Here is a 17,259-nt window from a genome sequence, read left to right as displayed (position 1 = left end):
CTCCTCCATGTACATATGGGAAAGTGAATATTTACACCATACCAACAAAGAAATGGATCGACTTCTGTCAGTTTGTTGAACACATTTATTTATTCTGACATTTTCTACCATATGATGGCTGAAGCAGCAGCGTGTGACACTGTTCTCATGGTAACCAGATCAACATTGTAAACAGAATTCTAAAAAACTGAAGTGAAAACACCAAATTATCATTCAATGGGATAGAATATCTTCTTTTCCCTGCAAATGATACCATGAAGAATGTTAATATTTAAAGTCAAAAACAAATAAAGTAAGCAGGTTCCATATTCATTTCAGTATCAGCAGACACAAAATGCTATTTTAAAAAGTAAAAAAAAAAACTATACAAGTTACGTAAACGGTAAAAGCTCATTGTGGTTTCTCAGTTTGAAAGATTTGAGCAACCATAACAATGCAAAAAATAGGAATTTTGATTCCTATATAGTAAAATCACTCCTTGCCCTCCTGCCGCATTTCGCGTGCAGCACTGACATCATGTACAAACAACCTATAGAGAAGGCATAGAACGTAGCGTAAGCTTTGTGAAGTGTGAGTGTTTCACACTTTTAAAATTTAAGAGGCTGTTGTGTCGACCTCGATTTATTGCAATTTTGAGCTGTTCAATTTTATTTTGATTTTAGAAAATAATGAATCAAAGCTTAAGGCTTTTCTACAATGTGAGTTCTCATGTGGTCTATAAGGTGTCCTCTTTGACTGAAGCTCTTTCCACATTGTTGGCAGGTGTAAGGCTTTTCTCCAGTGTGACTTCTCATGTGGTCTATAAGGTGTCCTCTTTGACTGAAACTCTTTCCACACTGTTGGCAGGTGTAAGGCTTTTCTCCAGTGTGAATTCTCATGTGGACTTTAAGGTTTTCATTTCTAACGAAACTCTTTCCACACAGTTGGCAGGCGAATGGGCTCTCTCCAGTGTGAGTTCTCATGTGGACTATAAGGTGTCCTTTTTGACTGAAACTCTTTCCACACTGTTGGCAGGTGTAAGGCTTTTCTCCAGTGTGAATTCTCATGTGTTGCCTGAGGGTTTTTAGCCGTGTGAAGCCATTCCCGCACAGAGTGCAGGTGTAACGCTTCTCTCCAGTGTGAGTGCTCATGTGGGCTGAAAGGTTTTCATTTCTAATGAAACTCTTTCCACACTGTTGGCAGGTGAAAGGCTTTTCTCCAGTGTGAATTCTCATGTGGACTTTAAGTTTTTCATTTATAATGAAACTCTTTCCACACTGTTGGCAGGGGAAGGGTTTCTCTCCAGTATGAATTCTCATGTGGACTATAAGGCGTTTTTTATGTATGAAACTCTTTCCACACTCTTGGCAAGTGAAGGCTCTCTCTCTAGTGTGAACTCTCAAGTGGACTTGAAGGTTTCTATGTTGATCAAAAGTCTTTCCACACTGTTGGCAGGTGAAATAACTTTTAGTTCCAGTCTTTTGAGCTCTTTTTTGTAAGGAAAATTTTGTTGTTTTTTCTTCACTCATTAAATTATAATGTTCTTTCTCTTCATCCCTTTCATTAAGTTCATGACTCGCCTCTCTCAGTGCCATCAGGTCTAGGGCAAAAATAGACAAAAAAAAACAATTTAGACATTTAAAGCATCAAAATCAACAACATGTATGATCTATACCCTATCTATACCCTTTGGTACTAGAGGGCCACTGTTTTGCAGAGTTAAGTTTCATCCCTAATCAAATACACCTGCCTGTAATTTTCAAGCATTCCTGAAGACTTAAGACTGATTTATACTTCTGTGTCATGAGTATCCCGTAGGTACGCCGTAGGCTGCAAGTACCACGCGTGGCCTAGGATGTAGCCTGATGCGCACTTCTTCCAAAATGTTACATGTCTATTCTAAAGTATTGTTTAATATAAAACATGCTGAAGATTAGCAAACAAGTTATCAATTTATTAAAATGATTAGTTATTTCCCCACAAAAGCTGTTTAATCAGCATAGTGAAGCCTCTCATTCATTGACATCCATTCAAAAAACAGCCTCTGGTTTTCCCCTGTACCGTGGGGGGCGGAGCGTCTCCAGGAACAGGTTTGGTCATTCCTGCTCTAGGTTCAACTCATTAGCTCTGATACTCTAATCTGAGACTGATGGATATTTCAAATAAATCTACAAAGTGTCCTGTTGAGGTATTCCAGGGCTGCGCTCAAGTTCAGATTTTTTATGCCCTTGCCTAGCTACTTTAACCCTTGTGCAGTACACTCAAGGTGCTCGCACACCGGACACTTCTTTGAGCGCATTGTTTTCTATTGTTTCTGAGTCGTAGCTGGGCGCCGCGGACAGGCATCGAATGTCGGCGCCGGTGTGCGTACACTCACAGAAAACAATGCGTTCCAATTTTATGTTACAGTTCCAAAATAATTGTTTTTTAAAAAATAAATAAATAAAAATATAATTTTACTGTTTATTATTTTTTTACTCAACATTTGGAGGATAGTTTTTGGAGGATAGTGGTGCTCTGCAGCCATCTACTGGTAAAAGTGACCGTTTTTTTACTTTTAAAATTGCATTTTTCAAAAGATTGGCAAAAATCTTACACTAAACCATGTCAAATTATCCATGTTATCCTCATGAATGAAAGTTAGAAATGTGGGTCTTTTATAAAGTGAATTTTACATAAAAAGCTGTTTTTGTATAAAAACCTACTCAAAAACTGCACAAATATGTAAACTGACATTGCCCGTAATGATTACTGAGATGGCACAATAGGACGGGACTAAAATCACCCCACCTCTCCATGTAAAACTAGGCTTCAGTCTGAGTGCTCTGATCAGATTTTGCGTGGTTTATTTGATCAGATTAGTCAACTAAACTTTGGAATTTTCAGAATGCTTTTAGCCTGCTGAACTGTGTTTGTAAATCACGGATCGTCTCCGGCCGGTCCACGAAAGACAGGCACTTTGGCATTTTTGCGGCCCTGTCAGAAATTAAACAGAGAACCCCACTTCCTAGCTCTGGAGACTTCAAAAGGATCACCCCCCTTGTGGGATAAAGACCACATGGGCCCAGACAGACCAACCAAATTTTAACACACACCCACAAACACACACACAAACATGCATTGAAGACTGTAGGTGTAAAATATAACCGCTGTTGTATTTCAAATTGCATATATCCCTACTGTATAAGCTTAGCTAGGATTGTAGTTGTGCTAGTGTTAATTTTAATGATGGAATTTGCCTGTAAACTATAACTTTTATATGCTTTTCTTACATGGCAAGTTTAGTTTCATTATAAAGCACTCTGTAAAATGCATTGTTCTATTTTTTAATGGTACTGTGAAGAAAGTACAATCCGATCTGATACTTCATAAATTATGCAAATCAAGCCACAAGACAAGACAAAGGAAGTTTTGCCCGTTAAACAGGGCACCCTGGCCATTTGTTGCTTCAATAAAAGACAAGCACAAACAGTTGTGTTGTGTCTCTCAATTGTCCTTGAATTATCCATCGCCTTCTCTCATGCACGTCTCTCTTGGCCGTCTCAGGCGACCGTGCTTCCATCACGTGCTTATCTCCTTTCGGGATCACCACCTCCGGCAAGACAAACTTTCAAGTCCTCAGTTCAAATCTTCCCACGGAAACGGAAGAAGCCAACGAAACTGCAGCAGCACTGAACATCACCTGTATCTTTTGAAACTCAGCACAGACTAATGCAAGTACCGTTTCTCTATCATTAGATGTGATACCTCTAATACGATCTAATGAAACTGATTTCTCTGCTGGCTCTCAAGGGCTGTTAGTAAGTTTTGCTACTCGTTTTCTCTCTTTCCCTTTCTTTACTTTCACTTCTGTATATATGTATATGCCCTGTGTATATTTAGACGTATAACCTCTGTATTAGTAGTTTTCATATATTAAATGCATTATATTCATGCTCGATTGTTCTGTTGCTCAGTCACTTTAACGTTCAATCCAGCACCATTGCTTTATGCTTTGATGCTATAATAGGAGGTTTCTTCTCGTGGCCAGAGAATAACCTTACATTTATAATATTCTGTGAAACTAACAGTTTGCTGGACAAACCTGGATAGTTTCTCTAAACATCTATTAAGCTAGAATTGATCATATATGTAATTGATTATAATTCATTGTAATTGATTCACATATATAGCCTATGCATAATTCCCTCTTGGGTTGATATATGCATCATAATTAGTCACAAGGCTTTATGATGTATTATATTCATATCATCTGTAATATCATTACACATACTTTACAATCATGATAATCAAAGCATTAATAATAGAACTTTATTAACCCTGTAAGACCCAAATATAGAAAAAAAAATGAGCACTTTTTTTTCACCTCTCAGATATTGTTTTAGGAGGTTTCTGATGTAGAAATTAAAGAATTTTTTTTATGGAAATGGTGTAATATTGCAACGTTGGGCCTAGTTGGGAGCAGAATTTCTGAATTTGTACTCACTTTGTCTGAACAGATACAGAGCATTTAAGCATTCATTTGCAGGGTTGATTGCTTACATAGCCCCATAACAGTATATATCATGAATAATAATCACACAACAATCATATTTTTTATGAATAAGCATTTATTAATAAAAATTTTGACATTTTTTTTAATAAAAATGTTTCTTCTATCACTTTCAATGTGGTTTGAATGAAGTCTGTGTTTTGTGTTTTGCAGTGATAGTCCCTAAGACTGTCCCTAAGTTCTTTTCATCTGAGAAGCACAGGCGAACATGCACTTGATACAGGGTATTTGTGTATCCGTTATTGCAGTGTCTACAGTGTCCTCTCTTCTTCTTTTCTGGGAAATGTGCAATCATGTCTTTGCGTACATCCAGTGGGGGGTGGTCCGATGACATCTTGGCATTCTGAAACGGAACAAGTTAAAAATAAATAAGTGAATAATACATTTGGGTCTTATATTGTAGTAGATAAACTGAAAGAATAGACAGGGTGGTAGGGATCTAAGTATTATCCATCAAAGCAGTGCTTCCCACACATAGACTTTACTTGGGCGGGCCACATATATTATTCATTATATAAATTTTCTAGTAAAATCTGTGTCCCATTCACAGAGAGAGACACTATTTGACATAGCAAGGAGAGCATAGAAAAAGGAGAACCATTTTAATGCTGTAATTTTGCATAATTTACAATGCATAATAATGCATAATATTAGTATGTAATTAAATGTTAATAATATAATATGTAATTCAAATTAATTTCAATAAATAAAAATACTGTTGAAAATCAGACATTATTTGTTTGTCACATGTAGTAGCAGTGTCCTTAAGTAATGTGTAGGAGCACAAGCTATTTTGACTACCACTCTGGCCCAACGTTGTAGAATTACAACATGGACTTAACTAAATATATCTGTGTTCTAGACATTGTAATAAACACAAAAAATATGTAAGGAATTTTACTTACTTGAATCTTGACAAATCCAGTCATGTAAAAATAAGGAGATGAGCTTGACGCGAAGTCTGCAGGTAGATTAACTTCATGGCCAGATGACCGGACATATAAACACTTATTCTATCCAATAGCATTGTGGGGACAAACAATAGAACCCATTAACTATGTAAATGTGGTCTTGAGAGAAAAAACATTTGCAGGCATTTTTTTTTTTTTTTAAATTGTTGAAAGTGATGTTGTAATTCTGCAAAAGTGGGCTTTACAGGGTTAACGAGAACTAAAACTTGGTAACCATGAACGCATATTTGTCATTTTAACTAAGCAGAACTGGTGGTGGGGCTTCAGATATTGTTTGTCATTTAGTGTTGATGTAAAAAACCAGATAATGGTAATTCTTATTAAAAGAAGATAATACTACTAGTAGTAGCAGTAGCGCTGCTTCCGGTCATGAGTATGAGCAAAGAATAAACTCTTTAGTATGAGTTAATGCAGCTCCGTTTATCATATCAGATACATTTGCAAGGTGTCCGCGGGGTCTTAAAAAGTTGATAAATCCATTTTGGGAAAATTAAGGCCCTTAAAAGGTATTAAAAAGTCTTAATCACGATTTTATGAGGTATTAAATTTTGTTTAAGCTTTGTCAAAAGAGTTTGACTCCAAAAAGTATTCATGAATATATTTATTTTCATCCCCATAATAACTATAAAAAAAAAACCCGGCATTCTCGGTCAGCGAGATCAGCTCAGGGCGTGCGCAATAAAGCAGAGGTTATCTGGTGTCTCAATACTGCGGTGAATCACCACTCACTGAACTCAAACAAAGGAATTTCTTATATTTTCCAAGTTAATATTTCCGGATTCTGACAAAACTGGTTACATCATGAGATTGTTAATGTATATTTTAATAAACCTTGCTTTAATTTATTCTTTTGAGCTTTGTTTCTTCCGAGCTTATCTGAGCTGTGGTTGTATGGTTGTGCTCTATAGATTTATTTGCAAACTACAACTGTTTATTAAGTTAAAGGTTTGTTGCTGATTAGAACTTGAAGTGCGAAGTACCCTGATTTGAGTGTGTTGAAAATGATGTTATAACGTTACCCTGTGCGTTCGCTCGGCAGCTGCTGTGAGACACTGTTACACACTGCAGTAAGATATATCGATTTTACAATATCAAATTAAATGCTGGATGGCTTGTGTTGATTAATGACATGCAATTAATTTTAAAACGTATTGTATGATGGAGAAAATGCTGTATTACTGTTACTAAAAATAAAGCTGCATCTGTGTGACCATAAACGTCCAAGTAAGCGTAGCCTATTTTAGAGTTGTTTCCACTTTTATAAGAAAATTCAAGTGATCACGCCGGCGCCTCGCGTACACACAACATATATCAGTTTTAGTAACTTGACATCGCAACCTGTTAATTGTAAAAATAACATACATTCAACCAAATATGTAAAAAGTTATAGTAGTATGTGTACAATAAAAGTGTTTAAATAATATAGTTTAGCCTCCAAGTCGTGAATATGGAAACATTTGGATTTGCGCCAAATTGTAGGTTATAACGCCGGTTTCTGTTTCAGTTTAGCTTTAAATTAATTAGTTTAGGCTTAACGTTTATATATTATTTTTTTCATAATTAAAATAGTAGTGGTGCCCCCCAAATATACAAATATACCCGTGAGACTTACGACTGGTTTTGTGGTCCAGGATCAGATTTAATGGAAACGCTGAATTTAAAGTGATGTAGTTAGTTACACATTACTACATTTACTCACTATCATAATGAGTTAATAATGCTTAATTACAAGTAACCAAACACTAACTCTACAGTAAGTCCACTTGAGTGAATGAACCGACTGAGTGCATTCGGACACTTTTCTGTAAGATTATATTTCTGTATATTCTCTATTTCTGTAGATCTGGACATTTTAATAATGATCAAATGACTGAGTTCAGCTGTGAGAATAAAACCAACCTGTTTGTTCCTCAGTATCTTCATGTTTCACTCTGAATGTTTCTTCTTCAATCTTCACGTCTTCAGTCTCATCTTTAATAATTATCTTCTTATCTTCACTTTCCTCTTTAATAGACTCCATCTTTAGATATTCAGTCTCCTCTTTAATAAACACCATCTTCATGTCTTCAGTCTCCTCTTTTTTAAACGCCATCTTTAAGAAGAGAATAATTAACATTGTTATTGGTCTAATGACCCGGTTAGACAAAAATTCTCTAAAAAACTAACGCTGCAAATTAATAAACTTCATATTTAGGCATTTATGACTGATGAAAACACGATTAGTTAGTTTGTTAGTGTTTGTTGTTCTCCTTCATGTTCACTGTTTGAGCAGCACGTGTCGTGATTCACTGAATCATTTCTCAAAGTGTTTGATTCAATTGACTCGGAGTTGAAAAGTTCAGTTTCTCCATCATTACTCGCCAGAGACTGAACTCGTGTTCATGATAAACTGATTTATTATATAGAAAAAAATGAGACGCAGGTTTACGGTTTCTCATCAGTGGATGAGTTTTACTCACACACTATCCTTCATTACACTAAAGAATCACAATGTTACATTAAATAGTAAATAAACTCATTTCAAATCGTTCGTAAAAAATATTAAAACCTTGAACTGTTTCTATCGAATAAATCCGCTTAAATTCTTAAAACAAACCTTTCTTCAGCAGAATCACAGCAGATGCAGGATCTCGGCGCAGTCTTATGACGTCATGTCGTCACTCCAAAATAAAAGTCCTGTTCAGACGCTGCATTGTTTACAATCACAGAAGTGCATTGAGTGTTTTACCAGTTAATCTTTGTATTAAAATTAAAACAGTGAGAAATATGATACAAACAATCATGGTAAAAAGGTTGTATGAGTTCATAAAGCAGAGTTCATTCATGTGTCCGAATTGAAACACATTAAAGGTCAAAGTCATATATATTCAATTCAATTCACATTTATTTGTATAGTGCTTTTCACAATACATATTGTTTCAAAGCAGCTTTAAAGAGAATGCATGTCAACATTACAATATTAGAAGAATGCAGTTAGCAAATGTAATAATTTAGGCAATTAATTTACAAACACTGTTAGCAGTTTAACTGAAGGTAGAAGCAATGAGCTCCTAGAAAAAATGAATTACATATTAACAATAATTAGGATAGAAAGGATATATAGAAAAGAAAGGATATATAGAAATTTGGGAATGTGCATGTTGATCCAGATGATAGCGTCTTCTGAAGTCCTCGCAGGAGTTGGCGCCGTCTCTTCACAGGTGCATTATGATGCATTATGCTTGGCTAAAGAGATGCGTCTTTAATCTAGATTTAAACTGGGTGAGCGAGTCTGAGCCCCGAACATTATCAGGAAGGCTATTCCAGAGTTTAGGAGCCAAATGTGAAAATGCTCTCCCTCCTTTAGTGGACTTAACTATCCTAGGTACAACCAGAAGTCCAGAGTTTTGTGATCTTAAAGAGCGTGAAGGATTGTAGGGCGATAGAAGATCAGTTAAGTACACAGGAGCTAAACCATTTAGAGCCTTATAGGTCATTGGCAATACTTTATAATCGATACGGAACTTAATAGGTAACCAGTGTAGAGATGATAAAATTTGTATTATATGATCATATTTTTTTGACCTGGTAAGAACTCTAGCAGCTGCATTTTGGACTAATTGTAGCTTGTTAGATACACATCTGAAATCTCACCTTGTTCAATTAAGACATAACCGAATGTGTTTATGAGAATACTTGCTGAGAGGGGTATTTTGACTGACATAATGTGTGTATGTGACCATCCAAGTGCACTGAGGACATGAAAGAGAAATCAATTTGGAGTTCATTAACTATCTGAAATGCACCCCTCTCTCTGTGTGTGCGAGCTTTCTATGTGCGTCTGTGCGCACCGATAACAGTGTGGCGTGTGATACTGAATTAAATCCTCTTTTGCCTATACTAGCGCTGGAATGGTTTTATATCTGTGTAAACTAGCAAGACAAAACACATGCAAATTACAACCTTTTGCTCTGTTGCATTAAACTTTGATTGATCCATTGATCCGCGAATCACATGCATGCCGAACCGTGGGGCTTGGTCCCTACGGATCAACAACGATCCGTTTAACCACTAATAGATGGACAGATGTCAGAGCTTCAAGCACCACTGTATATCCAGAATTATGACTGCTGGCCTCGTATTTGGATCACAGGTTTGATCATTTCTGAATACATAAATGAATGCACTGCAGTTTTATGCGCTGTATTTTGAAGAGTTTTAGGTCACCATTCACTAGCATTGTATGAACTCACAGAGCTAAGATAACACATTCTGCAGAAAAAGAGTGAATATACAATGAGAACATTTTCTTTACTATTCCTGTCTGCTTTGACATGAGCTTGCCCAATTGCATTTGAAGACATATGTGGCCCTGGACCACAAAACCAGTCATGAAAGCTGACTAAAGCGCTCCATTGATGGTTTGTTAGGATTGGACAATATTTGTCCGAGATACAAATATTTGAAAATCTGGAATCTGAGGATGCAGAAAAGTTGTCCAAATGAAGTCTTTAGCAATGCATATCCACTCACAGAAATACATTTTTAATATATTTATGGTAGGAAATTTACAAAATATCTTCATGGAACATGATCTTTAATTAATATCCTAATGATTTTTGGCCTAAAAGAAAAATAGATAATTTTGACCCATACAAAGTAGTGGGACTGCTAGTTGTGTTCCTGGTTAATTTGTAAATGCAACATGGTCAGTCTTTGTGTATTTTACCTAAGATCACCCACCCGTTTGTTTCAACATATACAGCTTACAGTTTAGTGAAGCAACAATCCCCAAAAAGCAGTGGTTAGAACAGCTAAGTGTGATGTTAGGCATAGCAAGAAGCAGAGTTACTGCATGTACCTGGAAACATTTCATGAAAGAAACATGCAGCAAAAAAAAAATAAATAAAAAAAAATCCTAAATAATTATTTTGCCAAGCAATGTAGTTCTACAGCAATGTTCAACAGAATGTTTTCCAAGCAACATCAAAAGTTGCAGTGGCGCACATATACCTGCGACCTCAATACTGATGTAATAAGGTCACAGATAAAGGTTTAAAGAGTATTTTCACAGTCTTCCAATGCCAATCATAATCAAGGACTAAAAATATCTGTAAGTGGAGTTTTAAAAGACTTGTGATCAGATTATATTAATACTGTGTTAAAAGGACCTTTGAAGTAAATTGGAGATTTCAGAAATTGATATAGTAAATCCTGAAAAGCCAAAGAAATAAACTTACAGTTCACAGTGATCAACATGCTCTTGTATCTCTGGTAATGGATCAGTCTTGCTGTAATACAAACAGACCACTGGCGGCCCATTTCCAGATACTTGTCCTACAGCAACCTGCCAAAAACATTCACAACTTACAAAGGCTTCAGTACTACAAATCTGCAGTGATAGTGTTAAAGGGACTATTCAGCCAAAAATGATAATTCATCATTTACTTCCTCTCTTGCTGTCTGTGGCCTAAAGGATACAATTGTTCCCTACTCCCCAAAATAATATTATCATTTATAATATTGCCCACATCCCACATTTACTGGTAATCAGCAATAACATGAATCTAATTATTGGTCACTAACTCAATCTCTGAGCACAGCTGTATGAAAAGAAGCACTTGGGTGTTCTGCAAAATATCATACATTCATGAAACTGTTCAATTGTCGTTTTATAGAAATTGTTTAAACACTTATTGAGATCTTTTTGAAGAGCTCTGACATAAATCGTAGCTGCTCCTATTCCAACTGCATCAGATCATAGGTATTCAGGGGAATAACCTGTATCTGGACATGGGATAAGATGGAGAATGTTTGTCCTGGTGCAGCCTCTGGTTTTTACCAGCTCAAAGCCACACTCTCACCCGGCTTAGGTTACACATTCACATGCAGAACATTTCTTTACATTATCAAACAGAATGTGTGCATGTAGCTACAGATGCAGCGATGTATCGACCTCTAAAATGACACTTTTTTGATCAATTTTAATCCATATAAGCAAAAAGTGAAATGTCAATACATGAGTCCAGAGTTAATCACTGAGTTGCCCGTGCTTTTACCAGTGGTCCATACTGGTAGTTGACCAGGAAGCAAGCCACACTGAGTAGCTCCTCAATGCTTCCACGCACAGAAAGTGGTATGTCTCTGTCAAAAAGTTTGTTCTCTTTCACCCTCCTGATGCACCTCTCCACATGGACCCTAAGATGTGCAATGGATTGAGTCTGCCTGACATCCTCTCTATTCATTTGGGTGTTTCTTGGGAGAAAGGCAGGCTGGTAAACCTTGCATGGAGCCAGATTGTCCACAAGGAACCCTTTGTCCATCATGATTGCCATGTCCGGTGTGAGTAGGTTTGCGATGCCAGACAGCTTGAAGATCTATGGTCACTCATGGAGCCAGCATACAGACCAGATACGAATGTAATGGCCATGCCGATCATGGCCTTGAATGTAGCATGAGATTTGTACGTGGAAAATACCTCACTCTGCAACAGGAGAGAGGATGGAGTCTGGCAGAATATTTCAGTGCAGTCAAGCACCACTTGTGTATCAGGAAAAGCTGAAAACTCTGGTGGAAGATGAGTTTTGACAGTTTCACGTGGGATCCACAGACGTTAGCTTCCAAGCAGGTTGAATAGGAAGTGAGTCCAGGTGGCAATAATCCTGCTGGCTGTGTATTAATTTCGAATGTCAAACCGTTCTGCTAGATCCCTGAGAGGCAGACCCACTGACAGATGCATGAGGAACAACAGGAGCTCATCTATGGGTTGAAGTTTCTGTGGAAAAAACTAACTATTACACCATTGTTTTTTACTATTTATACATTTACATTTACTACACAAGTACTATTTAATACATAAAGTAAATTTTTCTGATTATACTTATTTACTTTTACTTACAGGTGTGAAATGACATGAGGGTGAGTAATTAATGACAGAAATTTCATTTGAGTGAACTAACCCTTTAAAAAAAACATATTCAATGCAGTAAGAGTATGGTGGTATTAGTACTTGAATACTTCCTCCACCACTAGTGTTTCTACACTGTAGAATTACTACTTTCATTAAATATTCGTAAAATATACTTTTAAAGTACTTCTTCAAACACTGATAATGCATTATAATTGTTGTACACGTGCACACCGTTGTTGGTTGAGAAATCTCAGAGCTGCTGGCAGAGGCAGCCTTGGTGTTGGTGACCCGCACCATATTGGTGTTGACTGCAGGCTCCACTAGTTTCTAAAAGACCTGGAAATGTTTGTGTAACGATCACCGTCTGTTCCTGTCACTCCCCCGGACTACACGTCCCACAATTCTCCCTGTCAGTCACATGTTCACTCCACACCAATCACCTGTCGCCACATACAGCCATGCACACACTCCTCACTAATCACCACACCCAGCTGCAGCTTGTTACCTGGACTATAAAAGGACTCTCACTCACACCATCTAATCGCGAAGTCTTGTTTACCCTGTGTGACATTTCCGAGCGTTTCCCTGTGTTTATTGCCTGCCTGTTTATTGTTACCGATCCTGCCTGTTTCCTGTTTATTGACCCGTTGCTGCCTGTCCTGATCCTTGCCTCGTATACTGTTCTGTGAGTGATATCTGCCTGCCTTTTGACCTACCGCCTGTACCCTGACTACAACCCTGCCTGTCCTTTGCTGCTCCTGTTTGTTCCTGATTGACTCTGCCTGTACGACCATTCTCACTGTAAATAAAACGCTGCACTTGGATCTCCAGCCTGAGTCTCCCATTGTTACAGTTTGTATGAGGCAAACATAAGAATATACAGTAATGACGCCATCTTGTGCACCTAGTCCATTGTTTTAGCTGTTTCATACACGTTGACATTGATATGCACGAATATAAATTGAACACTAGGCTTACCTATTTTGTAAAAATATAAGTTCTAAAAAATGTCAATAATCTTAAAGTTAAATAATCTAATGAATTGCTACATCATTTGAATTTAATATATTGTTCTAATTTAACAAATGAAAACTAATTTTTTTTTTACAAGTTTTTGAAATAAAGCACATTTAATAAAACAAGTTTTTTTTTAAACTAACCTACACCATACAATAAAAACACTTGCAGTTAAGTACACTTCTGTAAAATTATTGACAAAGAAACAGATATTAATTTCTATTTCATTTATTAGCATCCATGAACAAAAAAAATAGCCTTTTGAATCCAGCAAACAATCAAGATATAGAAACAAGTTTAGTCAAATTTAAACAAACTCAAATACATCTTATATCAAAGCAATAGAAGTAAAAGCAAGTACGATTTAGTTTATATTTAGTTAAACTTTAGCTTTTTTCAGAACACTCGACTTTCATCATTGCAACGACGGAGTCGTCTTGCATTTGAAATGTATAAGACTGAGTCAAGAATGTGTTCTTCGACATCTTCAGAGTCATGTAATAGATGCATCACGCCTTCGGATTCAAGATACCTCTTTAAGACCGAATTGGACACAGTGACATTTCGCTCTTCGGCGTCTGCAAAGACGCAGAAACTGGCTGATGCAGTTTGTTCGTAAGTAGACGATCTTTGGAGCATGTTGCATCTCTCGCAGCGATGGTTCTTGGACTTGACTTTAAAGCTCAGTTGCCAACATTTGCAATGACCACATCGCCGCAAAATCTTATCCTTTTCACCGTCCCGGACAGGGCATCAACGCGATGTTGGACTAGGATGAGTGCTCTCGAGCCTTCCAAAGCAGCCACTTGCACCTCATTCTGCCTGGTGGTGGTGACATAAACATGGTCCCTGAACTCTCTGGTAGAAAGATTTGAGAGCCTGTATGTCTTACCCAGTTGAATGGCACCGATATGGGTATCCCACAGTTGTGCTTTAATTTTTCCAGTTGCATCTTCCAGATAGCATGTCTGCATTTCTAAAATGTTTCCGTTATAAGATACGGATTCTGGAATTTCGCTTATGAACGCAGCACGTGCTACCAAGACGCCAACCTGAAATGCAGAAACCGCTCTCTCTCGCGCACCGTGTGTAGTTTGAATTCTCTGCTGTAATCAAGGGCTGAATCCGAAATCGCCCCCTATAACCTCAAATAGGGCATTATTTGGGGGCGTGGTTTGGCCGCAATGGAGTGAGGCTGTGTTTGACGCGAGCTCCCATTGAACCTTTATTTTAACTAAAATGTAAGGTGTATTCCTTTCCGTAAAACAGTGAACTATTACTGAACTACATCGGATATTGGAACAAATCCACGGCGGGGCCCTGATGGACACGAGGCTGAAGAAATTTAAGGATACTGAAACCTCCAAAACAAGGCCCAATACCTCCTCGGACCAGAGTGCTGCCAAGAGCCCAGCTAAAGCGACCCCGCCCTCACCTGCGCCGCGTGAGATGGACGTAGAAGTATTGAAATCAGAAATCCTTCTCTCTCTGAAAGCGGACATCTCAGCGGTGATAAAGTCAGAGCTGAAAAATGCTCTCGCTGACGACTTCGAAATGCTCAAGAATGAGCTGAAGGAGGTGAAAACGGAGATAATTAATAACACCGCGGCGCTGAAGTCTGAGATCGACCAGGTGAAAGTTAGCATCAAGGAGGTAGAGGGGGGGCTATCAGCTTGGTCAGATGAAGTGGCTGCTTTACAAAATTCTGTGAGTGAGATGAAGGCAGAAATGGCAGAACTGAAATCGAAGTGTGAGGATATGGAAGGGCGGATGAGGAGATGTAACATAAGAATCATTGGTGTACCCGAAACTCCTGACTCCAGTACTACAACCTCTGTATCAAAGTTGTTATCTGAAGTGCTACAGTTGGATAAAGAGCCGTTAATCGACCGCTCGCACCGGAGCTTAGGGCCGAAGAAGCCGGGCGGAAAACCTCGCGCCATCGTTGCTAAGCTTCATTATTACCAAGATTGTGTCCAGGTACTACGATGCGCTCGCACCCGGGGTCCGCTCCGTTTTTTAACGGGGAACCAATTACCATCTTCCCGGACTACACGGCAACTGTGGCTAAAGCTCGGGCTGCATTCACAGAGGTGAGGAAACTGCTTCGCGACCGACAGGGAGTCCGGTACGGGATTTTGTTTCCAGCGCGTTTTCGGGTCACGTACAGAGGGGAGGACAGGGAGTTTACTGACCCGGACAAAGCTATGACTTATGTCAAGAAGAATATTCTCCCTTCCACGGAGGCCGCAGAATGTTCATGAGACTGATATTTTCAACTGAGCATAATACCTCTGACGTTCTGCGGGTACGGTAATCATGTGTATATTACTGTGCCAGATGTCATGAGGTACAAATTCACAACACAATGTTTACTTTTCTCTGTATACTGTCCCAATGTTGACCACCTTGAACTATGTGCCCTTAGACTGACATACTATCTTTTTTGGTTCAGCTTGGTTTAGCCCAAGCTGAAATGAAAGGCACGTTGCCTCTGTTCCTGATCATTTTTTTAGGTTAATTATGTCAGTCATAGATGGCTTTCTGTAAAGAGTCATTACACCTGATTTAATGTTATTTAAGGAAGTTAACTCAGTTTAGTCTTGATACTCAGTGTGATAAATATATTTTATATATAAGTTTACCGAGCATGGTACTGAATTGTTTTACTCTACACTTTACCATCTCTATTTTATTTTTGTTGGAGGCTCGACGGGAGCCCGAGTGCTTGGCTTTAGCGTTCCCAACCACAAGCACTTAATGTGTGGATTTTTTTCTGAGGGTTGTTGTGATCACCTTGTTCATTTGGGTGATGAGGAGGGGAGGGGGGAGGGTGGGACTACTGGACCGATCTACGAACTGGTGCTACTTTGCCAGACTTTTATTTTATTTTTGTGTACGTTTGTTTTTTATGTTCTTGTGTCTTTGGGTTTCATATATGGTGCTCACCTCTCTGTATACACAATATGGCCAATATAAATAATACAAGAGGTTATGATGGTTGCCCTGTTAACTTCATAAGCTGGAATGTCAAATCACTTAATCATCCGGTGAAATTGAAAAAAGTATTCTCGCACTTAAAACAGCTCAGTGCAGATATTGCATTCTTACAAGAGACCCATATACGTGCTTGTGATAGTTCTCGCTTGGTTAGGGGATGGGCGGGCCAGGTGTATCAATCAAATTTTTGCTCAAAGGCTAGGGGTGTTGCTATTATGATAAGTAAAAAAGTACAGTTCACGGTATCTCATGTGCAATCTGACTCCGCAGGGCGATATGTCATTGTGGCAGGAAAATTATACTCGCTCCCAGTTATTTTAGCCTGTATTTATGCCCCGAACTGGGATGACTCTACATTCTTCACAAATTTTTTTTCTCATCTACCAGACCTGTCATCACATCATCTTATACTCGGTGGTGACATTAATTGTGTACTTTCTCCTCTTTTAGATAGGAGTATTTCTAAGAGGACATCCCTGACGAAGTCAGCTCACACTATTCAGCTCTTCCTGAAGACCTATGGTGTAGCGGATGTGTGGCGGTTTCGTAACCCCACCTCTAGGGCGTACTCATACTTTTCCCCGGTGCATAAGGCGTATTCACGTATTGATTACTTTTTCCTGGACAAAAGAATTCTGCATCTCACGAAAGAGTGTGATTACGGGGCTATGGTCATCTCGGATCATGGTCCCTTAATCATGAAAATGTACATTCCTGATACACAATCTACATATCGTGCATGGCGGTTTAATCCTCTGCTTCTGTCAGAAGATGAATTTACTAAGTTCATATCATCTGAAATTAAAGTGTTTCTCGACATCAACCAAACCCCAGGGATGTCGTCATCTACT

The 17,259-nt window shown here is 38.2% G+C and overlaps 1 protein-coding gene across 1 annotated transcript; it reads right to left on the bottom strand.

Annotated features, from left to right (window-relative positions):
- Positions 1–275: 275 nt before the first annotated feature.
- On the bottom strand, positions 276–7,776 carry LOC125278682 (gastrula zinc finger protein XlCGF8.2DB-like). The gene is made up of 2 exons (XM_048208007.1): positions 7,402–7,776; positions 276–1,579 (listed from the first exon to the last, which is right to left on the bottom strand). The coding sequence occupies exons 1-2, from the start codon at positions 7,616–7,618 to the stop codon at positions 681–683; spliced, it is 1,116 nt and encodes a 371-aa protein (XP_048063964.1). The 5' UTR covers positions 7,619–7,776; the 3' UTR covers positions 276–680.
- Between the last annotated feature and the right edge of the window lie 9,483 nt (positions 7,777–17,259).

The sequence above is a fragment of the Megalobrama amblycephala genome, linkage group LG11 (assembly GCF_018812025.1).
Source record: "Megalobrama amblycephala isolate DHTTF-2021 linkage group LG11, ASM1881202v1, whole genome shotgun sequence".
In the NCBI taxonomy this organism is placed as follows: Eukaryota; Metazoa; Chordata; class Actinopteri; order Cypriniformes; family Xenocyprididae; genus Megalobrama; species Megalobrama amblycephala.
This window is presented reverse-complemented; position numbering and strand designations above follow the sequence as displayed.

Coding starts and splice junctions, on each gene's coding strand:
- LOC125278682 (XM_048208007.1), bottom strand. CDS start 7,618: ATGTTAATTATTCTCTTCTTAAAGATGGCGTTTAAAAAAGAGGAGACT. Junction 1,580..7,401: donor AGATACTGAGGAACAAACAG/GTTGGTTTTATT, acceptor TTTTTGCCCTAG/ACCTGATGGCACTGAGAGAG.